The 19,068-nt window shown below is 31.6% G+C and overlaps 1 protein-coding gene across 14 annotated transcripts in view; it reads left to right on the forward strand.

Moving 5' to 3' along the window:
* Nucleotides 1–19,068, forward strand: part of LOC145249624 (inositol 1,4,5-trisphosphate-gated calcium channel ITPR1-like) — a 385,709-nt gene that overhangs the window by 233,890 nt on the left and 132,751 nt on the right. For 11 of the 14 annotated variants that reach the window (XM_080111355.1, XM_080111359.1, XM_080111358.1 and 8 more), the window contains 7 exons: nt 3,641–3,782; nt 4,273–4,382; nt 6,599–6,695; nt 10,606–10,657; nt 11,195–11,360; nt 11,853–12,044; nt 16,033–16,071. In XM_080111355.1, coding sequence (XP_079967481.1) covers nt 3,641–3,782; nt 4,273–4,382; nt 6,599–6,695; nt 10,606–10,657; nt 11,195–11,360; nt 11,853–12,044; nt 16,033–16,071 — 798 coding nt within the window. The remainder of the gene's footprint in view (nt 1–3,640; nt 3,783–4,272; nt 4,383–6,598; nt 6,696–10,605; nt 10,658–11,194; nt 11,361–11,852; nt 12,045–16,032; nt 16,072–19,068) is intronic. The other 3 variants (XM_080111357.1, XM_080111366.1, XM_080111360.1) reach the window with 1 other exon arrangement.

The raw sequence follows: 19,068 nt of genomic DNA on the forward strand, positions 1-19,068 counted from the left end.
AATCTTTAATCATAATTTGGTACATTTGCAAAAATTGTTTAATCTACAAAAATTTCAAACCAATTCTTGAACCAGAAAATGGCAATCTGTTGCTGAAGAAATTCTTTTATACAAGAAACTTTCGCAGAATGGACTAATCTGATTGGTGATTGCTACAAAATCGGACATAAGCAATCAATAAAAATAGCAAGGAACTTGCTGCTTCAAGACAGCAAATTAAAGCCTTTCCTCCCACTATAAATTTAAATTTATCCTTACAAATGGTTGATTGCCAAATGCTTTATTGCACTGCAAAATCAACCCTGTGCAAATGGGACCAAAAATGTAATCCTGTTAAAAATAATAATTTTACTCAGGTTTAAATATTGACAAAAAAAAATATAGTGACTGATCAACACAGAGCTTTAGAATAATTTTGATTTATTTAAATAACAAAAGATATATAAAATAACAAGATGGGGTGGGGTATGTATGCATAATTTTGTTTGTAATGAAAAAATATAACTTAGTTGTGTTGACATTAATTTCTATATAAATAAAATGAACTAATTTTTTCCCATGTGAGTTTGACCTTAATAGGATTAAAAATCACGACATTACATTCAAATGTAATGTCCCCACACTTCAGCACAGGATCTGAGGTGTGCTATAGGCCTACTACCCTTACAGTTTCTTGATATTCGTACATTTCTATATTTTTTTCTCGTGAGAGTTCGCTGCCACAATCGGTTAGAATCAATGGAAGTTGTAAAATCTTTTCTCTCTATTCGATTCATACTCTGCCCGCAACCACTTAACACCGTTGCGGATACGTCCACAGGAGAATATACGAGGAACACCGGTTTGAGTTCTTAGTTGCTTAAAAAAATATGGATTGGCAATTTTCCATTGGGTGAAACGCGACTTTACATTCCAGTTATTTTGTGGGTTACTTGTGCCATTTTATAAATTTCTTTTTTTTTTTTCCCTTTTTTTTCCTTACTTTATATTTTTTCTCTTTTTGTAGGGGGTGGGGGGTTGCGATTCGAAGGATTACTTAAACGAAACAAACTAACATTGGATTCCAGTTTTTACAAGAAACTTTAACACAGCCATCAGCGTTCTTCAAATCTTGCATTGATTAGTTGCTTTAATATTTTATTTACTGTCTAGTTACTTCTATTATGTTTGCACTGATTTCATACGTGATACTAGTGGGGGAGAGCTGACTTCCTATTTTCAGATTAGTTACTTATTCATTTCTATACATTGCATTTCTGAGAGTTTCATTAGCACAATTACTATTATGCTATCGATATTGGAATCGGACGACATTCAAATTGGTTGACAGCGACAAACCAACATTAAAAAAAAATAAAAAAACACTGTCAGTTTTCTGGTTTTATTTATTCATTTTTTTTCTTTTTCATTGAAACAAAGAAAAATAAATAAAATCTAATAAACATATTTTCATTATACATGTTAAGTTTTATTTTTTGAATTTTCTTTTCCATTTAAAAAAAACAAAAATTAGATTTAAATAAACATATTTGCATTTTACACGGTAACTTTTTGGGTTTTTCTTTTTCTCTTTTTTTCTTTTGGTATTCTTTCACGTTTGTTTTGTTTTTTTTTATTCCTTTCAATTTTACATGTCATATATTAGCTAAACCAGGGCGGGGGGGGGGGGCATCTATAAATATAAAAGCTAAAATGTGTGTGGTTGTTCCTTCACCCTAAACTTGGCCTCCTCCTGCTATTACAACAATGACGTCATGTTTGACCTAGAAAACGTTGACGTTAGTTTCAACTATTGTAAGTGTTTTTAAAGGGTTAATTTTATCCATTCTCAATTGTATCTTTTTGGTGTAGAGGTAACGTGTCAGACATTTTTTTTCCACCTTAGCCTCGATGCTTTGGGTTTGAGCCTGTCTTCCTACCTAAACCTTTTTTCCTCTTTTACACCTTTTTTTTTTCTTTACTTTTGTTCGCGGTTTTGCTTTGTTTTGGTTTTTCCAATTTTTTATAATATTGTGTTTTTTTTTTTTTTTTTTATATAATATTAAAACGCCCCCCCCCACACACACACACCTCCAAACACCCGGGCAATGCCGGGTACCCCCCACTAGTTTGAAATAAAAAGCTTTTATTTTTTCTTTTTATGTACTTGAGGTCGTTTTTGCATTTCCTTTCCTGAAAATAATTTCTCAACACCAGTCTATTCTTTCCTTTCTTACTCTGTGAATTCCCTTCTGACAAAACTTACACTGAATAGATGCAACAACTTTTCTTGGGAAATTCAATCTTATCTGTAATGAATACATGACTATTTAATTTTTTACTGGAAAATTTAGATCGTTTTCAGCTTTGTTAGCATTCTGTTTAGATTAGAAGATTCCATATTTACCTCTTTCTTTATTTAGCTTCGTACTTCACCAAGTTTGGCAAAGATACCTTTTTTTAGTTGGGAGACATTTTATGCAAGGCCTAGCAATATGATCTCTTGGAAATTATGTGGCCATTAATATATATATATATATATATATATATATATATATATATATATATATATATATATATATTTTTTTTTTTTTTTTTTTTTTTTTTTTAGTTTGTAGCATTTATGTACACTTGAATGATCAGCAAAGCATTCCTTATTTGGGCATGTAAGACTTTTTTTTATGTCTTTTCGCAGATGCACTTACTATTGTCCTTTTGAAAATTTGCCTATCCAGCATTTATGAGAAAGACATAAGTAAACATAATGTGCTTGCATGTATTTAGTGAGAGCAGGGTTGTAGATTGTAGGATGCATGCTCACTAAATGAGGAGGAGGAAATTATATAGAAAAGGAGAAAATAGGTTTAATTACTCTGTATTTAGTACTGTTTTATTTTTGGTTATATTTTTTAAGGCAGGTTAAGATTATCACAAAATATGTTATGCTAAATATTAAAGCTTATTTTATGACATTAGATTTACCTAATATTATGAACCTATATTGAATGTAACTTGTATGAGATGAATTCATGTAAAGCAATTTATAAAATCAATGGAAATAATTGTCATACTTTTGTCACTCATCAAGACTTGTTTTGGGGGATTATTCAGACTTTTATTTTCATCTTGGTCCTCGTTTTCACAATGTTTTAGACGATTAAATCTCAGATTTGCTACAAGTGCTTTTTTTTTTTTTTTTTCTTTTCTTTTTTTAACTGAGAAATCTGTATGGAATTTTGAACTGAACCTTTTATTAAATTCATGGAGATAAATTAGTCTTGTTCCATCAACCATGACTGGATAGAAGTGTTATTATCACCTGTAATAAAAGATTAGACCTTTTAATCTTCAGAAAATTGTCACATAACTGATTATTAATATCAACATGAAGATTCCTAAGTTTGAAGAAGGTTGGAGATTATATTGTCCAAAAGGATTAAAAAAAAACAAAAAAACTTAAATCTTCAGTAAAACGTTTTGAGAAAGAAATGGTTCATAAGAAATGTTTGTTCATATTCTTTAAAGGTAGTGCTTTCCTTGACAGGTTATGTGCTCTTGCAGAAAAATTCTTACCAGATAAAATATTAAAATGGAGTCTGCATTTTTCATAATTTAAATATATTTTTTTTTTATTCTCAAACTATTTTCTTTTCTTTTGTAGGTTGTAAATTTAGCCAGATATTTGATCTATTTTGGCTTCTATACATTCAGTGATCTCTTAAGATTGACAAAAACATTGCTAATCACTTTAGACTATGTTCCCAATGATCATGAGTTACGTGTGGCCAAGTTGCAAGTTGATGGTAAGATGATTCAACCAAGACATTTTATTCACTCTAAATAATTTATTTTAAATAATTAAATGACTTAAAATGAAATAAATTTAGTAAATAGCAGTATTGCTGAATATCTGGAATTAAGTAATAAGATAACCCATTAAAAAACATACTCTATTAAAAATGTTATCTTAATAATTTTAGATTTGATATAGACATTCCAATTGTTTCTAATTAAGATTTTTGTGGGGTTCTATTTTGATTTTTAGATTCAAAAAGAAAATAAGTTTTTAATAAAAGTTGAAATTTCCTCTCAATCATTTAATTTTTCTGTGTTCCTCTGCAGGCAACATTGAAATTAATAATTTTTTTTATCTGCTTTAATCAAGTATTTTATTTTTGAATTATAACCAATAGAAATCTCTCATTTCTTAAATGACTTATCTTAATTTATTCTGCATTATATTTATAAAAATGATAGTTGTTTTCATTCTTTATTTTTTTTATTTATTTCCAGAAGCTGAAGATAAAACTTCATTACCAGCCCACATGTTGTCCAAGAAAAGTGGCGATAAAAACTGTACACTCATAATGGATACCAAGCTAAAAATCATTACAATCTTGCAGGTAATTCAAGTTTGTATGCAAGTAAAATTTCCAGTTCATGTTTCATTTATTGGCATACTGCTACCTATATGAAAATGATTTACTTTCAATTTAATATATATATATTGTGTATTTTTAAGGATTTAATTTCCTTTTCCAAATAATATATACATACAATACTATCAAAGCTATTTACAGCAATTTCAAATCGATGTTTATTTTAGTTACCTATATGAAAATAATTTACTTTTCATTTAATCTCTATATATTTTTCTTCAGACAAAGAAAAACTACAAGAGTAGATTTTAAGCAATAATAATAATAATGTTATCACACCCAAATATTCTTGTAAAAAGTTAGATCAGTGTATTGCCAGAATGAAAACAAAAATGGCTACAAAAAATATCAAAAGTCAACTAAATCTTTCAGTTTTGGAGATAAATATTTCCTCGACATTTGGAAGAGGAAAAGAATATTGGGAGGGTGTTATTACCATAAGAATGTGAACATTAATATGATACACAGGGTGTTTGACAAGTAATGCCTCCTATTTTTTTTATTATTCCACCTGATTGGATCAGAGAGGATTGCATTGTTATGATTATTTAATTTACGCATTCATGACTTGAAAGTTTCATCTCTGTTGCAGATATTGAGGGTGTGAGATTCTAAGAAAGAAACCTGTCATGGACATGTGTCAAAAGCCGAAATGTGTTATTAAATTCCTGGAGCATAAAAGGTCGCTTTTTTTAATGGTATCACTCCCATCTTCATAGCTCTTCATCTTTTTTTAAATTCAAAAACATAGGAGGCTTTGCTTTTGGAATGACCCTTATAGACAAAGTGCGCTCTGGATGCCCATGCAGAGCCATTGTTCATCGCTGGCAAAAGTGCATTAAGAATGATAGTGACGATGTAGAAAAATAAATTCCAGAGCACAAAAGATCACTCGTTTTAATGGTACCACTCTCATCTTCAGAGCTCTTCAACTTTTAAATTAAAAAAAAAAAGTTTTGGAGCAACCCTCATACATAGTACAAAATTAGAGCATAAGAGACAATTTACTAACATAACTTGTGTTTCCCTTGTTCAATTGTCAGACGTTTTCTGATAATATGTAAGCTCACTCCAGTTCTCATGGTTCAGCAACTCGACTGCCTCCACCAAATTCTACTCTCTGCAATCTTGTCTAATCACTTGTTTTCAAGTTTTCTTTAGCTAATCAACCTTCCTGCAATTTTAAGGCATCCATGCTTCTACTGTGGTTTATCAATGAAGATGAACACTTCACATGACAATTATAGCCTAACTAATTTGTTTTAAGGATAATCCCTAGGCTTAGCAAATGTAGTGCTTTTAACAATTTTTCTGATTGTTAGATTTGGTCAGATGTCATATTGCAGAACCATCTAATCATGGATCTGTTATTGCACTACGGTCCAGCAGTAGTTTTGTGTAAGGATCCACCATTCATTGCCATATAGCATTACATTCTTCACATGGGTACTATACAGCTTGAATGAATGTAAATAGCTTGCGACGCTATCAGAGACAACAGTTCATGAAATTTCACCCATACTGCCTTCACACTTATGAATATACTGAGCTCACATCCATCATCTGCACTGAGTATATTTCCTAGATAGCAGAAAGTCGACTACCTTCAGGTTATTGTTATCTAGTACCATCTCTTTGTGGAATTACAATAAATAGGATGTGTCCGTTCCATGCATCTCCTACTCTTGAAATTAGAGTTTTGCATGCAAAAAAATGCTAACGGATGTATTTAACATTCCTGCTACACTAACTCCTGACATTGGAGTTCCAAAACTGATCAGTAAAAGGAATCAAATAGATAGAATCTTTGAACTCAAATCTTAAATGGAAACAATGTTAATTTTTCCGAGAAAAATAATTTTTGGAAGTGTGTGAGGTTGTAGAGAGCAACTAACATGTCTTGGATTTTTCCTGAGTTGTTTTTTTTTTTTATTCGCAATGCTGTCGGAGTTTTTCAGTTTACCAGGATTTAAAAAACTGATACTATATGATATAAATACATTTGTCCATTTTTTTTTTTTTTTTTTTTTTTTTTTTTTTTTTTTCGTCCCATTTGTAAGTAGGGATAAAGTTATTTTTTAAAAATAAACATTTGTCAAACAATTGAAAATAATGAAGTTTTCATGGAAATCAGTTTTTACTGAGAAGAATATCTTTTAATATTTTTGTTTTCTTTGCAGTTCATTCTTCATGTACGTCTGGACTATCGAATTACGTGTTTGCTGACGATATTTAAACGAGAGTTTAATGAGAACAATGCACCCAAAGACACAGATGGTGAGTTAAGATTTTTTTCAGTTTTATTTAATGATTTCCAAAGCTTATTTAAAAATCAATTTTTTAAATTAATATTTATTTTCTCTTCTAAACTTATAAATATGTAAAAGTATGTTTGATAGTGTATTTCACACTTCTATTCATTTCATGCGCACACACACACGCATGAATTGAAAGACACAGACCTTCTTCACCATCACGACTCCCTCTACCAAGTAGCTCCGTGTCAGATTTCCCACCACCATCAGCTGACTATTCAATACTACCAAATAGCTCATCAATGAAACCTAGTTTTTCCTCACCACTGTCAACACCTGGACCACCGCCATTGCCTCAAAATTTGTAAGAGGCGAATGATGAATAACTGACATTGGAGGAAGAAATTAGTAACACCATTGATCAGCATGAAAGACCTAAACTGCCAAAAATCCAAGCTTCATGAGCGACCAAGGCAGTAATTAAAAACATAAATCTTGCTCTCAAAAGACTTATTTCTCTAAACGCATCCCTCGCAAAGCTGAATCAAACCACATATGCTGCAGGACCCTACAGTGTCAGAAAACACTTCCTCAATTCCAAAAACAGAAAAAAATATGACAAAAGGAAAAGGAAGTTCCAAAATCAACTGAACCAGTGTAGAAAGGAATTACTTCAGATAAGACAATACCTTATTGCTCCTACAGTGCGATGGTGATTAAAGAATATCTGCAGGCTCAGTTTTCAATATCATGAAAAATAGGAGATGGAAAAAGTTACAAAAGAACTGGAAGGCAAGATACCAGCACTTTCCAAAAAGATCCAAATAATGGAGAACAAACAAAAGGTAAAATCTGATAATAAACTCTTCAGGAGTAATGCACGGCTATTCTACAGAAACATAAGAGAAAAGCAAGACCCAGATGAGCATTGGAGGCCTATTTGAAGATGAGGGACATAGCAACTTAGAGGCCCATTGGATCCTAGATATAGCTCGAACAAATGAAAACAAGCCAGTAATGTGGGAACCAAAGATAACATCTGGAATGGTAAAACAAAAGTTAGTTCCAGAATAACAAAGAACTTGAAATTGACAATTTATCTAATTTCTAGCTTAAAAAATTTACAACCCTCCATATTCATTATGGTAGCTGCTTCACTAGACTGATGATGGGTGAAGAGGCCACACCAACATGGCTATTAAAAGGTGATACTATCCTCATATCTAAAGCAGTTAAGACACAATGCACTAGCAAGTACAGGCCCATCTGCTGTCTCACTATCACTTACAAACTCTTCACTAGCCTTGTTGCAGACAGCATCCATCACCACGTTTCCTCTGGAGCATACCTGGAAAAAGAACAGACAGGATGCAGGAGGAAGTGTTTAGGTACCAAGGACCAATTGCTGATTAACAGGACCATTCTTGATGACTGTAGGAAAAGGCAAAGACATCTAAGCATGGTTTGGATCGATGATCAAAAGGCATATGATAGTGTATCCTATACATGGATGCTGCAATGCCTTGATCGATATAACATTCATCTGATAATAAAAAACAAACATAGCTATGCATATGAAGATGTGGCAAACAACCATGACAAAAACTGAAGAGGGATTTTTTCCATCTCCCTTACTATTTTGTATTACTATTTTGCTTGGCAGTAGATTTGCTAAGCAAATTACGTAATAAAAATGGAAGTGTCTACAACCTGAGCCAGGATTGCCAACAAGACCCAAATAAAAAAATTCACCACCTGCTCTTAATGGATGATTTCAAGCTGTATGCCAGTTCAGATGCCAATTTAAGTGAGCTATTACAAATTGTACATATCTTAAGATATTGGTATGAAATTCGGTGAGGACAAATGTGCCAAGTGCTCCATCAGAACTAGGGAAAAGATCCATATAGAAAACATGCAGCTTGATGAGAATACTGAGATCAGAGACCTAGAAGAGCAGGAAAAATATAAATATCTTGACATAGAAGAAAACGATGCAATCCAGCATGGCAGAATGAGAGAAAAAATAGGCAAAGAGTATGTGCGCCGTGTAAGAAAAATTTGCAAAACACGGCTCACAAACAAAAACTAAGTGACTGCCATGTTATGGTGTAAATAGTTTTGGTATTGTTGACTGGCCACAGAGAGACATTAACAGGCTAGACACTAAAACAAGAAAAATGTTAACATTGTGCAGAGAAATATACAAAATCAATGTATAGGAGCAGGAGGTATGGGTTTTTCAGAGATTGACCATTAACACCGAGCCACTCTTGTGAGCAATATCTGATAAGCTCCCAGAATCCAAACCTTAAAATGGTATATGAACATCTAGAAAAGAGGGCCAGTAGAACTACCTCCATCACAAAACTGGCCAAACATTTATCTTACAAATGAGACCGAAGCAGAAAGCAAGCCAGCAAAAATATACTAAAACTTTCCATTGCAGAAAACTGGAAGAATGGGCCAACCAACAACATGCCAGATATTTCCTGGATGAACTATCACAGGATTATATAAAGAAGGCTCTGTAGATTGGCTTAAAAAAGGATTTCTTTACTATGATCAGGAGAGATTGATAATGACTGCTCAAGATCAAGGCTTTATGACAAATGCTTTGAAAAAGATGAGTGGTCTTAGCAATAACAACAAATGCAGGTTCTGCCACATAAAAGTAGAGAGTGTGAGCCACCTGACATCCAATTATAAAGTCCTGTTTGGGGACGGCTATTATACAATGCAATACAATGAAGTGTGTAAATATCTCCACTGGAAAATCTGTAAAAACTTCAATATCCAATGTAGTTGCAGTTTTGGGAACATGTACCAGAAAGAACAGTTGGAAATGTCATACACCATCCACTATGACTATGAAATTCCTACAGCTACATACCTAGAAAGCAGGGCTATTAAGTCTGACATCATGATATGGGACAAGAGGGAGAAAGTAGCAACCTTAGTTGAAGTTATTGTCCCTAATGATGCTGGCCTTAACAGAGCTGAGAGGGAGTGAATTACAAAATACCAAGGACTTATGAAAAGAAACTGGAATCTTAAGAAAGTATCAATCATACCAGTCATTCTAGGAACAACCAGACTAATGAAAAAAAATTTCAAAAGTTATCAGGCGAATATACCTGGTGAACCAAGTGCAAGAGAAATACAAACAATTGCACTTAAAGAGACAGTTAGAATCTTAAAAAGATCTCCAGTAGAATGCCCCATCGCCAGCAAAGAAACATTGTTTGTTTAATAGTCATTAATCATTACTGAGCAGGACTTTTTTTTTCCTTTAATTTATAAAAAAATATGAAAGTGACCCTTCAATCTAGACAGATTCAAAAGTAGATTAACAGTTGTCATTCAATATGATGCATTACCCTGTGTAATTTTTCTATGATGCTTAAAATCACTGATAAAGTTCACTATTGACTACAAAAAGGAGCAGGCCACATTTTTTTTTTTTTTTTTTTACATAAGCATCACCACTTACCAAGGCCTAGAGGCCACTCAAGGATAAAGGTTAAAGTGTACAGTAGTCAATTGGACAATATTCAGATTATGAAGAGAATGTGATCTATTTTCCATGAAACCTCATGACAGACTAGTATTGAAATTACAAATCAGTGATTGACAAAGCGGACAGTGGAAACGTAACTTGCCCAACTCTGATAGTCACGGTTAGTTCTTGTGATTTGAGTTTATTCATACTTGACTGTTGATATTCGAAAGATGCATTTTTCCATGATGATTCACCTTCATTTAATGACATCAATGGCTTCTTTTCTGAGTTCGTTTGAGTAAATGTATTATTCAGAATTTGGTTTATCAAAAAGTCTTTTCTCAAGCATTTGTCATAGAAAAATGACCTGAGCAGACTACCATGACTAAGATCAACAAAATTTTATCAGATTCCTTCTCTCTCTCTATAGGTTTGGCTCTAGAAAGTATTGGAGCACAAGCAGAGGATGTTTTTGGAGGGAGGTTTGTATTTATTTTTTACCAAATCTTTGTGATGTACTAAACTTTTACTCAAATGAATTGATATTATTACAAAAATGATTTATATTTATTAGGTTTGATTTCAGTGTTCATCACTTAATCAACATATTACCTATCTCTGTCTGCCTTATGGTTCAGTTTGTAAATATCAGTCTTGTTTTTTGATTTAGACTTTTTTTTTATCAAATGGTAGATATACTACCATTTTCAATTCATTGCATCTTTTCTCGATTATTATTGATTGTATTAATTCATAAAAATCCTGGCTCTCCAATAGGTTGAAAGATTTACAAATATTTAAATTTCAAGTTCATTTTGTATAAAATTTTTTTCCTGAATTGAGTGACTACAATAAACATAGAAACACAAAGGTTTTTGATTTTTCCTTTAAAAAAACTCATTGGTGACTATAAAATAAAAATTTTTGACTTATAAAATTAATATTATTTTATTTACAAAAACATTTTTAAAATTGATGATCCTTGTTTAATTTGAAATATTTCTTTTTGATTGTTTCAGTGCTGAGACAGCTGAACTTGACTTAGATGGTCAAGGTGGTAAAATGTTCCTGCGTGTTCTGCTCAATTTGGTCATGCACAATTACCCTGCAGTTGTGTCAGGGGCACTCCAGCTATTATTCAGACATTTCAGTCAACGGCAAGAAGTTCTTCAGGCATTTAAACAAGTAAGCAAATCTTTATCAATATTTTAGTATCCACTTGTTGCATACTCTTTGGTGCTTATTGCTTTTATGGCGAAGTGCAAAGTATTATATAGTATGAGTGATGGAAGAATCAGCTGAAGTCCTGTATGGAAAGTCGATACTTGATTGTATAATAAAGATTCCAAACTTGATTCAGTTGTTAATTTTAGATTAGTTAGAAGTAAAAAGTACATTAAATCTTTCATCAAATAAGTACAAAGAACATTAAACTACTGTGGACCATGTTGAAATCTATTTTCTTTACTTTTTTATTTAAAAATCAAAGTAACGAAAATAATTTTTTGACTGCCCTACTTTTCAATCTTATTAACTCCTTCAATTCTAACTCGACTGTTCTGTGTGAAATGCTTAAAAAAAAATAAAGGAAACTGCACGGTTACATTTAGGAAACAAAACTTGTCAATATTTGCATTTTCTAAAAAAAATAGTAAATTTTAACTTTGTTTTGTGAAGGTACAACTGCTGGTATCTGCAAGTGACGTGGAAAATTACAAACAAATTAAGCGGGACCTAGATGAACTACGCCTCCTCGTGGAAAAGTCTGAACTTTGGGTGTACAAAGCAAAACAACCAGAGGGAAAGAAAAAGAAGAAAAAAGATAAAGATTCAAAAGATGATGCAGAGAGCAACAAAGACAGCCAGAAAGTTAGTCGTTTTTTTTTTTGTTTTTGTTTTTTTTTGTCTATTTTTTCAGTTTTGTACATATCGTTCATGATGTTCAACATTCTACATCTGAAGGTCATATTGATCGAAATGTCAACCGATGAAAAGATTTTTTCAAAATTTATAAACACCATCTAATTTACATAATCTGTTTGTAAACATGTATGTAAATATACAGAGTGACTCGATCCCAGACTACAAATTCGATAATGAGGCATATCACCGTAGCAACACTTTTTTTTTTTTTAAGTTTACTTTTAACTAGGCACCAAAACGTTGAACTAAATGACCACTCCTTTTTTATTTTCATTTCTTGTATCTTCATTATTTTTTCCCCCTTTTCTTTGTTCTTTTTTAAAGAGGTAATTTTGCCAATATTGGCTTACATTTTCCCAGTTGATCCATCTTTCAGATTTTTTTTATATCATATAATCAAGATTTAGGGTTTGTTTATAACAAAAATTTAGACTAATAAAAAAGAAGAAAAAAGAAAAGTGTTAAAAAATACAGTTCATATTTTTCTGTATAATCCAACCTATCTTTAAAATGAACATGAATTTGTGTATCTAGCTCACTTTAATAATCATGTATGAAAATTTAATTTTTATGCGCAAATAAGAAGGCGATAATATATGATAATAATAAAAAGAAAGGAAAGAATTTCTTCAATTAAAATATAAGTGTAAAAATATTCTTATTAGTAAAATAGAACAAAGGGACAGAATTTTGTCTTATTTTATTGATTAGATTTTTTGTCTTTTATTACCGAAAGAAAAGAGGGATTTTTTTTTTTTTATTGATTAGATTTTTTGTCTTTTATTACCGAAAGAAAAGAGGGATTTTTTTTTTTTATTGATTAGATTCATTTCAATGATTTCAGGAAAAGGAATTAAATTGCAAACACATGGTGAGCAGGCAAAAGTTGCTAGTATAGTAATAAAGACTTATTTTTGGTTATGCAAGAAGAATGTCTTAACAAAAATAGTTTATGAATTTTAAATGCAGTCAAAATGGAATGAATTGTAATAGTAAATGTACCCCAACATGGTACGTTTATTTATTTATTTATTTTTTTGACACATATTTTTTTCTCTACCTACTTAAGAGTTTCACGACTCCAAACTGCTGAGTGATAAAGACAATAGTATAGCATCTTGAAGGATCTAAGGTGAGACATCAGTAGAATTGGTCACTAATCATAAGGTACCTATTCAGAGATGAGAATTCCATGGATTTAGATTGTTTGAAGGGGGGAGTCTAATTGATGGAGCCAAAATGATTTTTCTTAATCCAGAAGTTTCTTCATTTATTTGACAGTTCAAATAACACTTAACTCTACTCAAATTATATTGCTGGCATCTTCAGACAAAATATTTTGATAACATTGTACACTTCCGTTGCCAAGGACGCTGGAAAAATGGTGGGATCCTTCTATCGATCCAGTAGATATCTCACTACTGATGCAATTCTCTATCTATATAAGAGCCAGGTATGTCCAAGGATGGAGTACTGTCGCCACATCTGGGCAGGAGCTGCTAGAAAGGACTTATCCTGCCTTGATTGTTCAAAATAGACTTCATAGCCTGGTAGGGGATGTCCTTTTCTCTTCCCTGCAACCCCTTTATTACAAAAGAGATGCTGTGAGTTTGTCTCTGCTTTATCATTATTTTCATGGCAAGTACTCGACTGAGCTCCAATCTATAGTCCCCCCTCCCTCACCAAACTTTCACAAGAAACACTCGTCCAGCTGAAAACACTATCAATAATTCCCCCCACTCTTTATCTCTGCCTAAACCTAAATGTAGATTCCCCGAACAAAGTTTATTTCTTAGAAGTGCATGCCTGTGGAACTGTCTTCCATTTTCCTGCTTTCCAGCTGACTACATATGGTTTTCTTCAAGTCCAACATAAACAAATTATTAAATTAACAAATTTACCGAATTTCCATTGCTAACAATTACTATATTGTCCAATTTTACTCTCTTTAACCCTTATCTTCGAGTGGCTTCTGGGCCTTGATAAGTGGTGATGCTTATGTAATAATAAAAATTTAAAAAAAAAAAAAACTCTTGACTCGCTTTTTAGTTTGTGCAACATTTATTTTTTTGTCATTATAGCCATGACATCGCCCACATGATAAACCTTTTCCACATCCCGAGATTTAGAATGTTATCTTGTCTCTGTGTCAAGATCTTTGTCCTTCTCTTTTTTTATAGTCTCCCCCCCCACCCCACCAGCAACACAATACTAACATTGCATAATGTATCCAAAGTGTTATTTTAATTGATTTTGCAAAGAAAGTTTGTTTGAATCTGAACATGGCAATATCTCAGCCTTATCTGAAGTCACCAACTGCAGTTGAACATTTGCCAAAACTATCCTTGTTACAACTGAAGCTGGGTCTGAGGCAAAACTTGCAACATGTGCAATGCTATCAAAGCAACATCGTGGCCAGATGAAATAACTCTAACTTCATAGCTGTTTCACCACAAGTTCAATGCTATATGGTGTTCGACATTTGAAATATGTAATTCTAGATTACAAAGTGAATATTGCACAAAGATTCAAATTGGACAAGATGAAATTTTTTCTAACATCTGAATAGAATAGTCATTTGACAGTCTGTGAAAGAGCTTGAATTCAACTGACTAAAACAGCAATAAATAAAATTAGTTATTTGAAAAGGTGAATCTGTCTGTAAACCTCCAAAGTGGAGAAAATCTTAGTTTTGTCTGTCTAGTAAGTCATCTGAATATAAATTGGCATCAAATACTACCGACCTTATAGTTGGTAGTATTTGATGCCAATTTTTTTTTTTTTTTTTCCAAATTATTTTGTCCAAGGACAGATCTTATGCATTATATATGAGCTGACCCCCTCCCCCTCCCCACACTCTCTCACACACACAATCACATAATGAATTTGAGTAAATAATGGAAGTCAAATCTAACAATATGTTTTTAATGTAAATGAAATGATAATAATTAACTATGAGTTTGGAAAATAGAAAAACCCACAAATAGAAAACTGAAATTCAAACAGAATTCAAACTTGTCTCTAAAAGTAAGGACCATCTTAATCCAACGTCATCTTTTGCCACTGGACCAATGAGAATCTTATAGTTAACTAAGGTCAACCTGTAAATAATTATTATCCATTTTTATGCAGAACACAAGTATCTTTTAAAAAGTAATATTTATGCTAAAAAATATACCATCAAATTTGTAATCCATTATTTACTGAAATTCACTAAAGTCGTACACATTGTGGATAGAAGAAATTAAATATTTCTACATTTGAAAGCACCAGAGAATTGAAAACCTTTTTAAAGCCAAATTCAATGCTGACAATTCTTTTTGTTTGCAATAAATGAGTACAATATAGATGAGATATTTTGGTTGACTGAAATATTCGATTTACCTAGTTTTTTTTTTTTTTTTTTTTTTTTTTTTTTAATTATAAAAACATTTTTTCATGTGAGGAGAAATGAATTAATTGATAAAAATATTTTGCAAGTATTTTTTGAATTTAAACTTTACCATTTCATAAAAATCCTGTAGATTTTTCTTGGAAGACCATCTTTTCTATTATGGAATTCTTTCCAAAATTTAAATATTTTCTTACAAAAAAATAAAAAAAAGCAGTGAAGAGGTGGGGGGGGGGTCAGGGAGTAAAATTGAAATGAAAATGATTCCCATGTGACGTCAGGTCGATATAATACATAAAATCCTTTTCATATAATTTACTGCAAATTTCCATGGGTTCCTGCTAGTGTAGATTTGAAAGTGTGTCCAAATTAATGTCACATGGTTAATCCATAAAAAGCAGAATCAGTTCATTTATTCAACTGCTTTTTCTTTATTAGTTTATACTTTTGTCATTTTTCAAAGAGAAATAAGTCTTTGTAAAGATTATTTTTGACTTAAAGATTTTTAGCATATCCCAATGTCAATTACTTTTTTCTTTTTAGGAAAAAAAAGAAAACAAAATGCGTAAACAACATGCTTGGGTGAGTTTTAAGATTGTGCGTGTATTTGTGTTGTCGTGTCAGTGTAACTTTGATAAATACAGTGAATTATTTTTATTTACTATTAATTAAATATTGAAATTAAAAATAAAACGAAGAAAAACTAAAATTTTTTAAAAATCCTATTTAAAAATAATGTAAGCATGACTATCACATGAAATTGAATGCACATATTTCATTAAGGTTGCAATGTTGAACACAACTTACAAGAAACTATTTATCTCAGTTCGTATCATTTGCATTATTCAGAGTGCTATTCTCATCTTGAGTGTTATTTTCACAACCTTCTTCAGGTATATCTTGTTGAACTCAGGGGAATCTACACAGAATTTCAAATGGAACCCTTTATTTAATCCACTAGGGAAGCATGCTCTCATTTCATCAGTCGTGACCAGATAGAAATTCTGAGTAATTCACAATATGTATTTTGAGAATCACCTGCACTGAAGATTGAACCTTCAATCTCCAGGAGAGTGTAACTTGCAACTAAATTTAGCTGTTATATCACAGGTTGAATAATCCAAATGATACATTATCAATCTTCATCTGAAAAATTTAGCAAAATAATATTCATCTCTATATTAACAAAATGATGAGACTACTTCAGATGCATGTATATTTCTCATGTCAATAAAATTTTGATATGCATTGAGTTGTTATTTAATACTAGCTTTCTCTACTCAGCTTTGCCTGGGTGGAGAAATTAGTTGAAAAAAATGTACAAATAGAAAAAGAAGAAACAACTTGCATAATTCTGTGTCTTTGTTGGAAACACAATTTAGTGATGTTAATTCTAAGACCTCTGTTCATTCTGAAGCCCCAAAATCTTAGCTATTTGTGGTCATTTTTTTTTTTTTTTTTTTTTGTCTGTGTTTAAAAGTAATCATTAATAATTTACTGTTTAGCACTGCTACTACTAGACAGTGGTTGCTGAAAATGCTTCAAGTCGTATCATTGGCATTATTTTAAAAATATCATCAATTAAAAAAATCTAAAATTAACCAAAACTTGCTGAAAAGTAAATAGTTGTAATTTAACTTAATATCAGTTTATTTTCTTTATATTATTATTAATAAATTTTATTAATTAACATTGGTCAGTTTAAGTAAGAATTCATAAGAAGAAAAATGATAAGGTATTTTTTTTGAAAAAAGAAAAGGCTGTATAATCAGTGCCTTGCTTAATAGTAAATATTTTTATTGCTTAGTTTTATATAATACAATACTAATTTATTTTGTTTTAAAGAGATTTTTTTACAAATGGTTGTTACTGGTTTCATATGTTTTAAAGGAAGCCAATAAAATTAGAAGAATCTGCAAACTAGCCATAAAAAGTTCAAGATGGTGATAATTACAGCCCTTGTAGTATTTATACTAAGTAGGTTTGCAAATTATTGTACCTAAGTCATAAATAGATTAATATTTATTTAAAAATATAATTGTATATTTGATGTTGGAGATAGGTACTACAATGTAATGTCCTCAGTCTAACAAACTTGCTAGCTAGGATAAACATCTATCTATATATATATATATACATATAAAAGTGAACGTCTGTGTGTCTGTGTATATTTCCTTATGCAATAACTCAATTTTAGTCTACAGACTCGAAATTTGATATACAGGGTACTGAGATTTGGGAAAATCGATGTGATCGGTTTTTGGCCAGAAATTTGGTGATTAAGGGGGTCAAAGTTCAATAATTTAACTTTTGAGAACTCTACCAAACTCCTCCGACAATTTTGGGTCTATGCACTTGAAATTTTAGATATAGGTTCCTTGGACATGGATCTAACTTAACTTGATTTGAGCCGAAAACAAATTTTAAGGGGTCATAATAGGGGTCAAAGTTTAAAAAAAAAAAAAAAAAAAAAAAATGACCTCTGCGGTCTCTTCCAAATTACTCAGACAATTTCTGGTCTAAATATTTGAAATTTTACATAAAGGGTATTCAGAGATAGAGTAAGCTTTTTCATCAGTTTGGGTCGAAAACTTTTAGTTACCAATATATAAATTATGTATGTATGTCTGTTTGCATGTCTGCCTTAAACTTTCAATAGAGGTGACGGATTTTACCAAGATCAGTATCGTTTTAAAGTTCGACCTTTCATACGACAAATATCGAAAAATTAGCTAAAAACATTAATATCTTCCCCTTCAACTAGGCACTTTTCTACAGGGGGGGGGTCACTTTTTCGCCAATATTTTTTAAAGTTATCCTCTCTTTTAGATTGTCTAGCCTTAATTTTAAAAAATGTCGCTTCCAGTTTGGCAGTGGTCATAACAGCATAGACGTTAGGTTTTACCCCGTTCTTTTCCTCCTTTGCAGTACGGGTTCGAGCCTGCTTTCCTACTATTTTTATTTATTTATTTTTTTTGCTCAACATACACATATCCAAACACCTGGGCAATGCCAGACTGAAATGCTAGTATATCAATAAAAGTGAACATGTCTGTTTGTGTGCGTCTGTGTACATTTCCCTACGCAATAACTCCGTCAATTTTTAGTCTACAGACTCGAAATTTGATATACAGGGTACTGAGATTTGGGAAAATTGTGATCGGGTTTCAGCTAGAAATTTCGCTGTTGAGGGGTCAAAGTTCAACGATTTGACCTTTGAGAACTCTACCAAACTACTCCGACAATTTTGGGTCTAAACACTTTACATTTTAGATATTGGTTCCTTGGACATGGATCAAACTTAATAACTTGATTTGAGGCCAAAACAATAAATGCTAAGGGGTCATAATAGGGGTCAAAGTTAAAAAAATTACCTTTTTTTTTTTCTCAGTATACACCTGGGCAACGCCGGGCCGAAATGCTAGTATTAATATAAAAGAACATGGTATAAAGATTAAAAGTAAGACGTCTAGACAAAATCAAATATCACTTTGTCAGATATAATGTTATAACAGTCTAAAGTACAGATCCAACTCACTTTTATTTATATATTAGATTTCTAATTTATTTAAATTAGAA

The sequence above is a fragment of the Euprymna scolopes genome, chromosome 28 (genome assembly GCF_053919585.1).
Source record: "Euprymna scolopes isolate OS-2025 chromosome 28, ASM5391958v1, whole genome shotgun sequence".
Lineage (NCBI taxonomy): Eukaryota > Metazoa > Mollusca > Cephalopoda > Sepiida > Sepiolidae > Euprymna > Euprymna scolopes.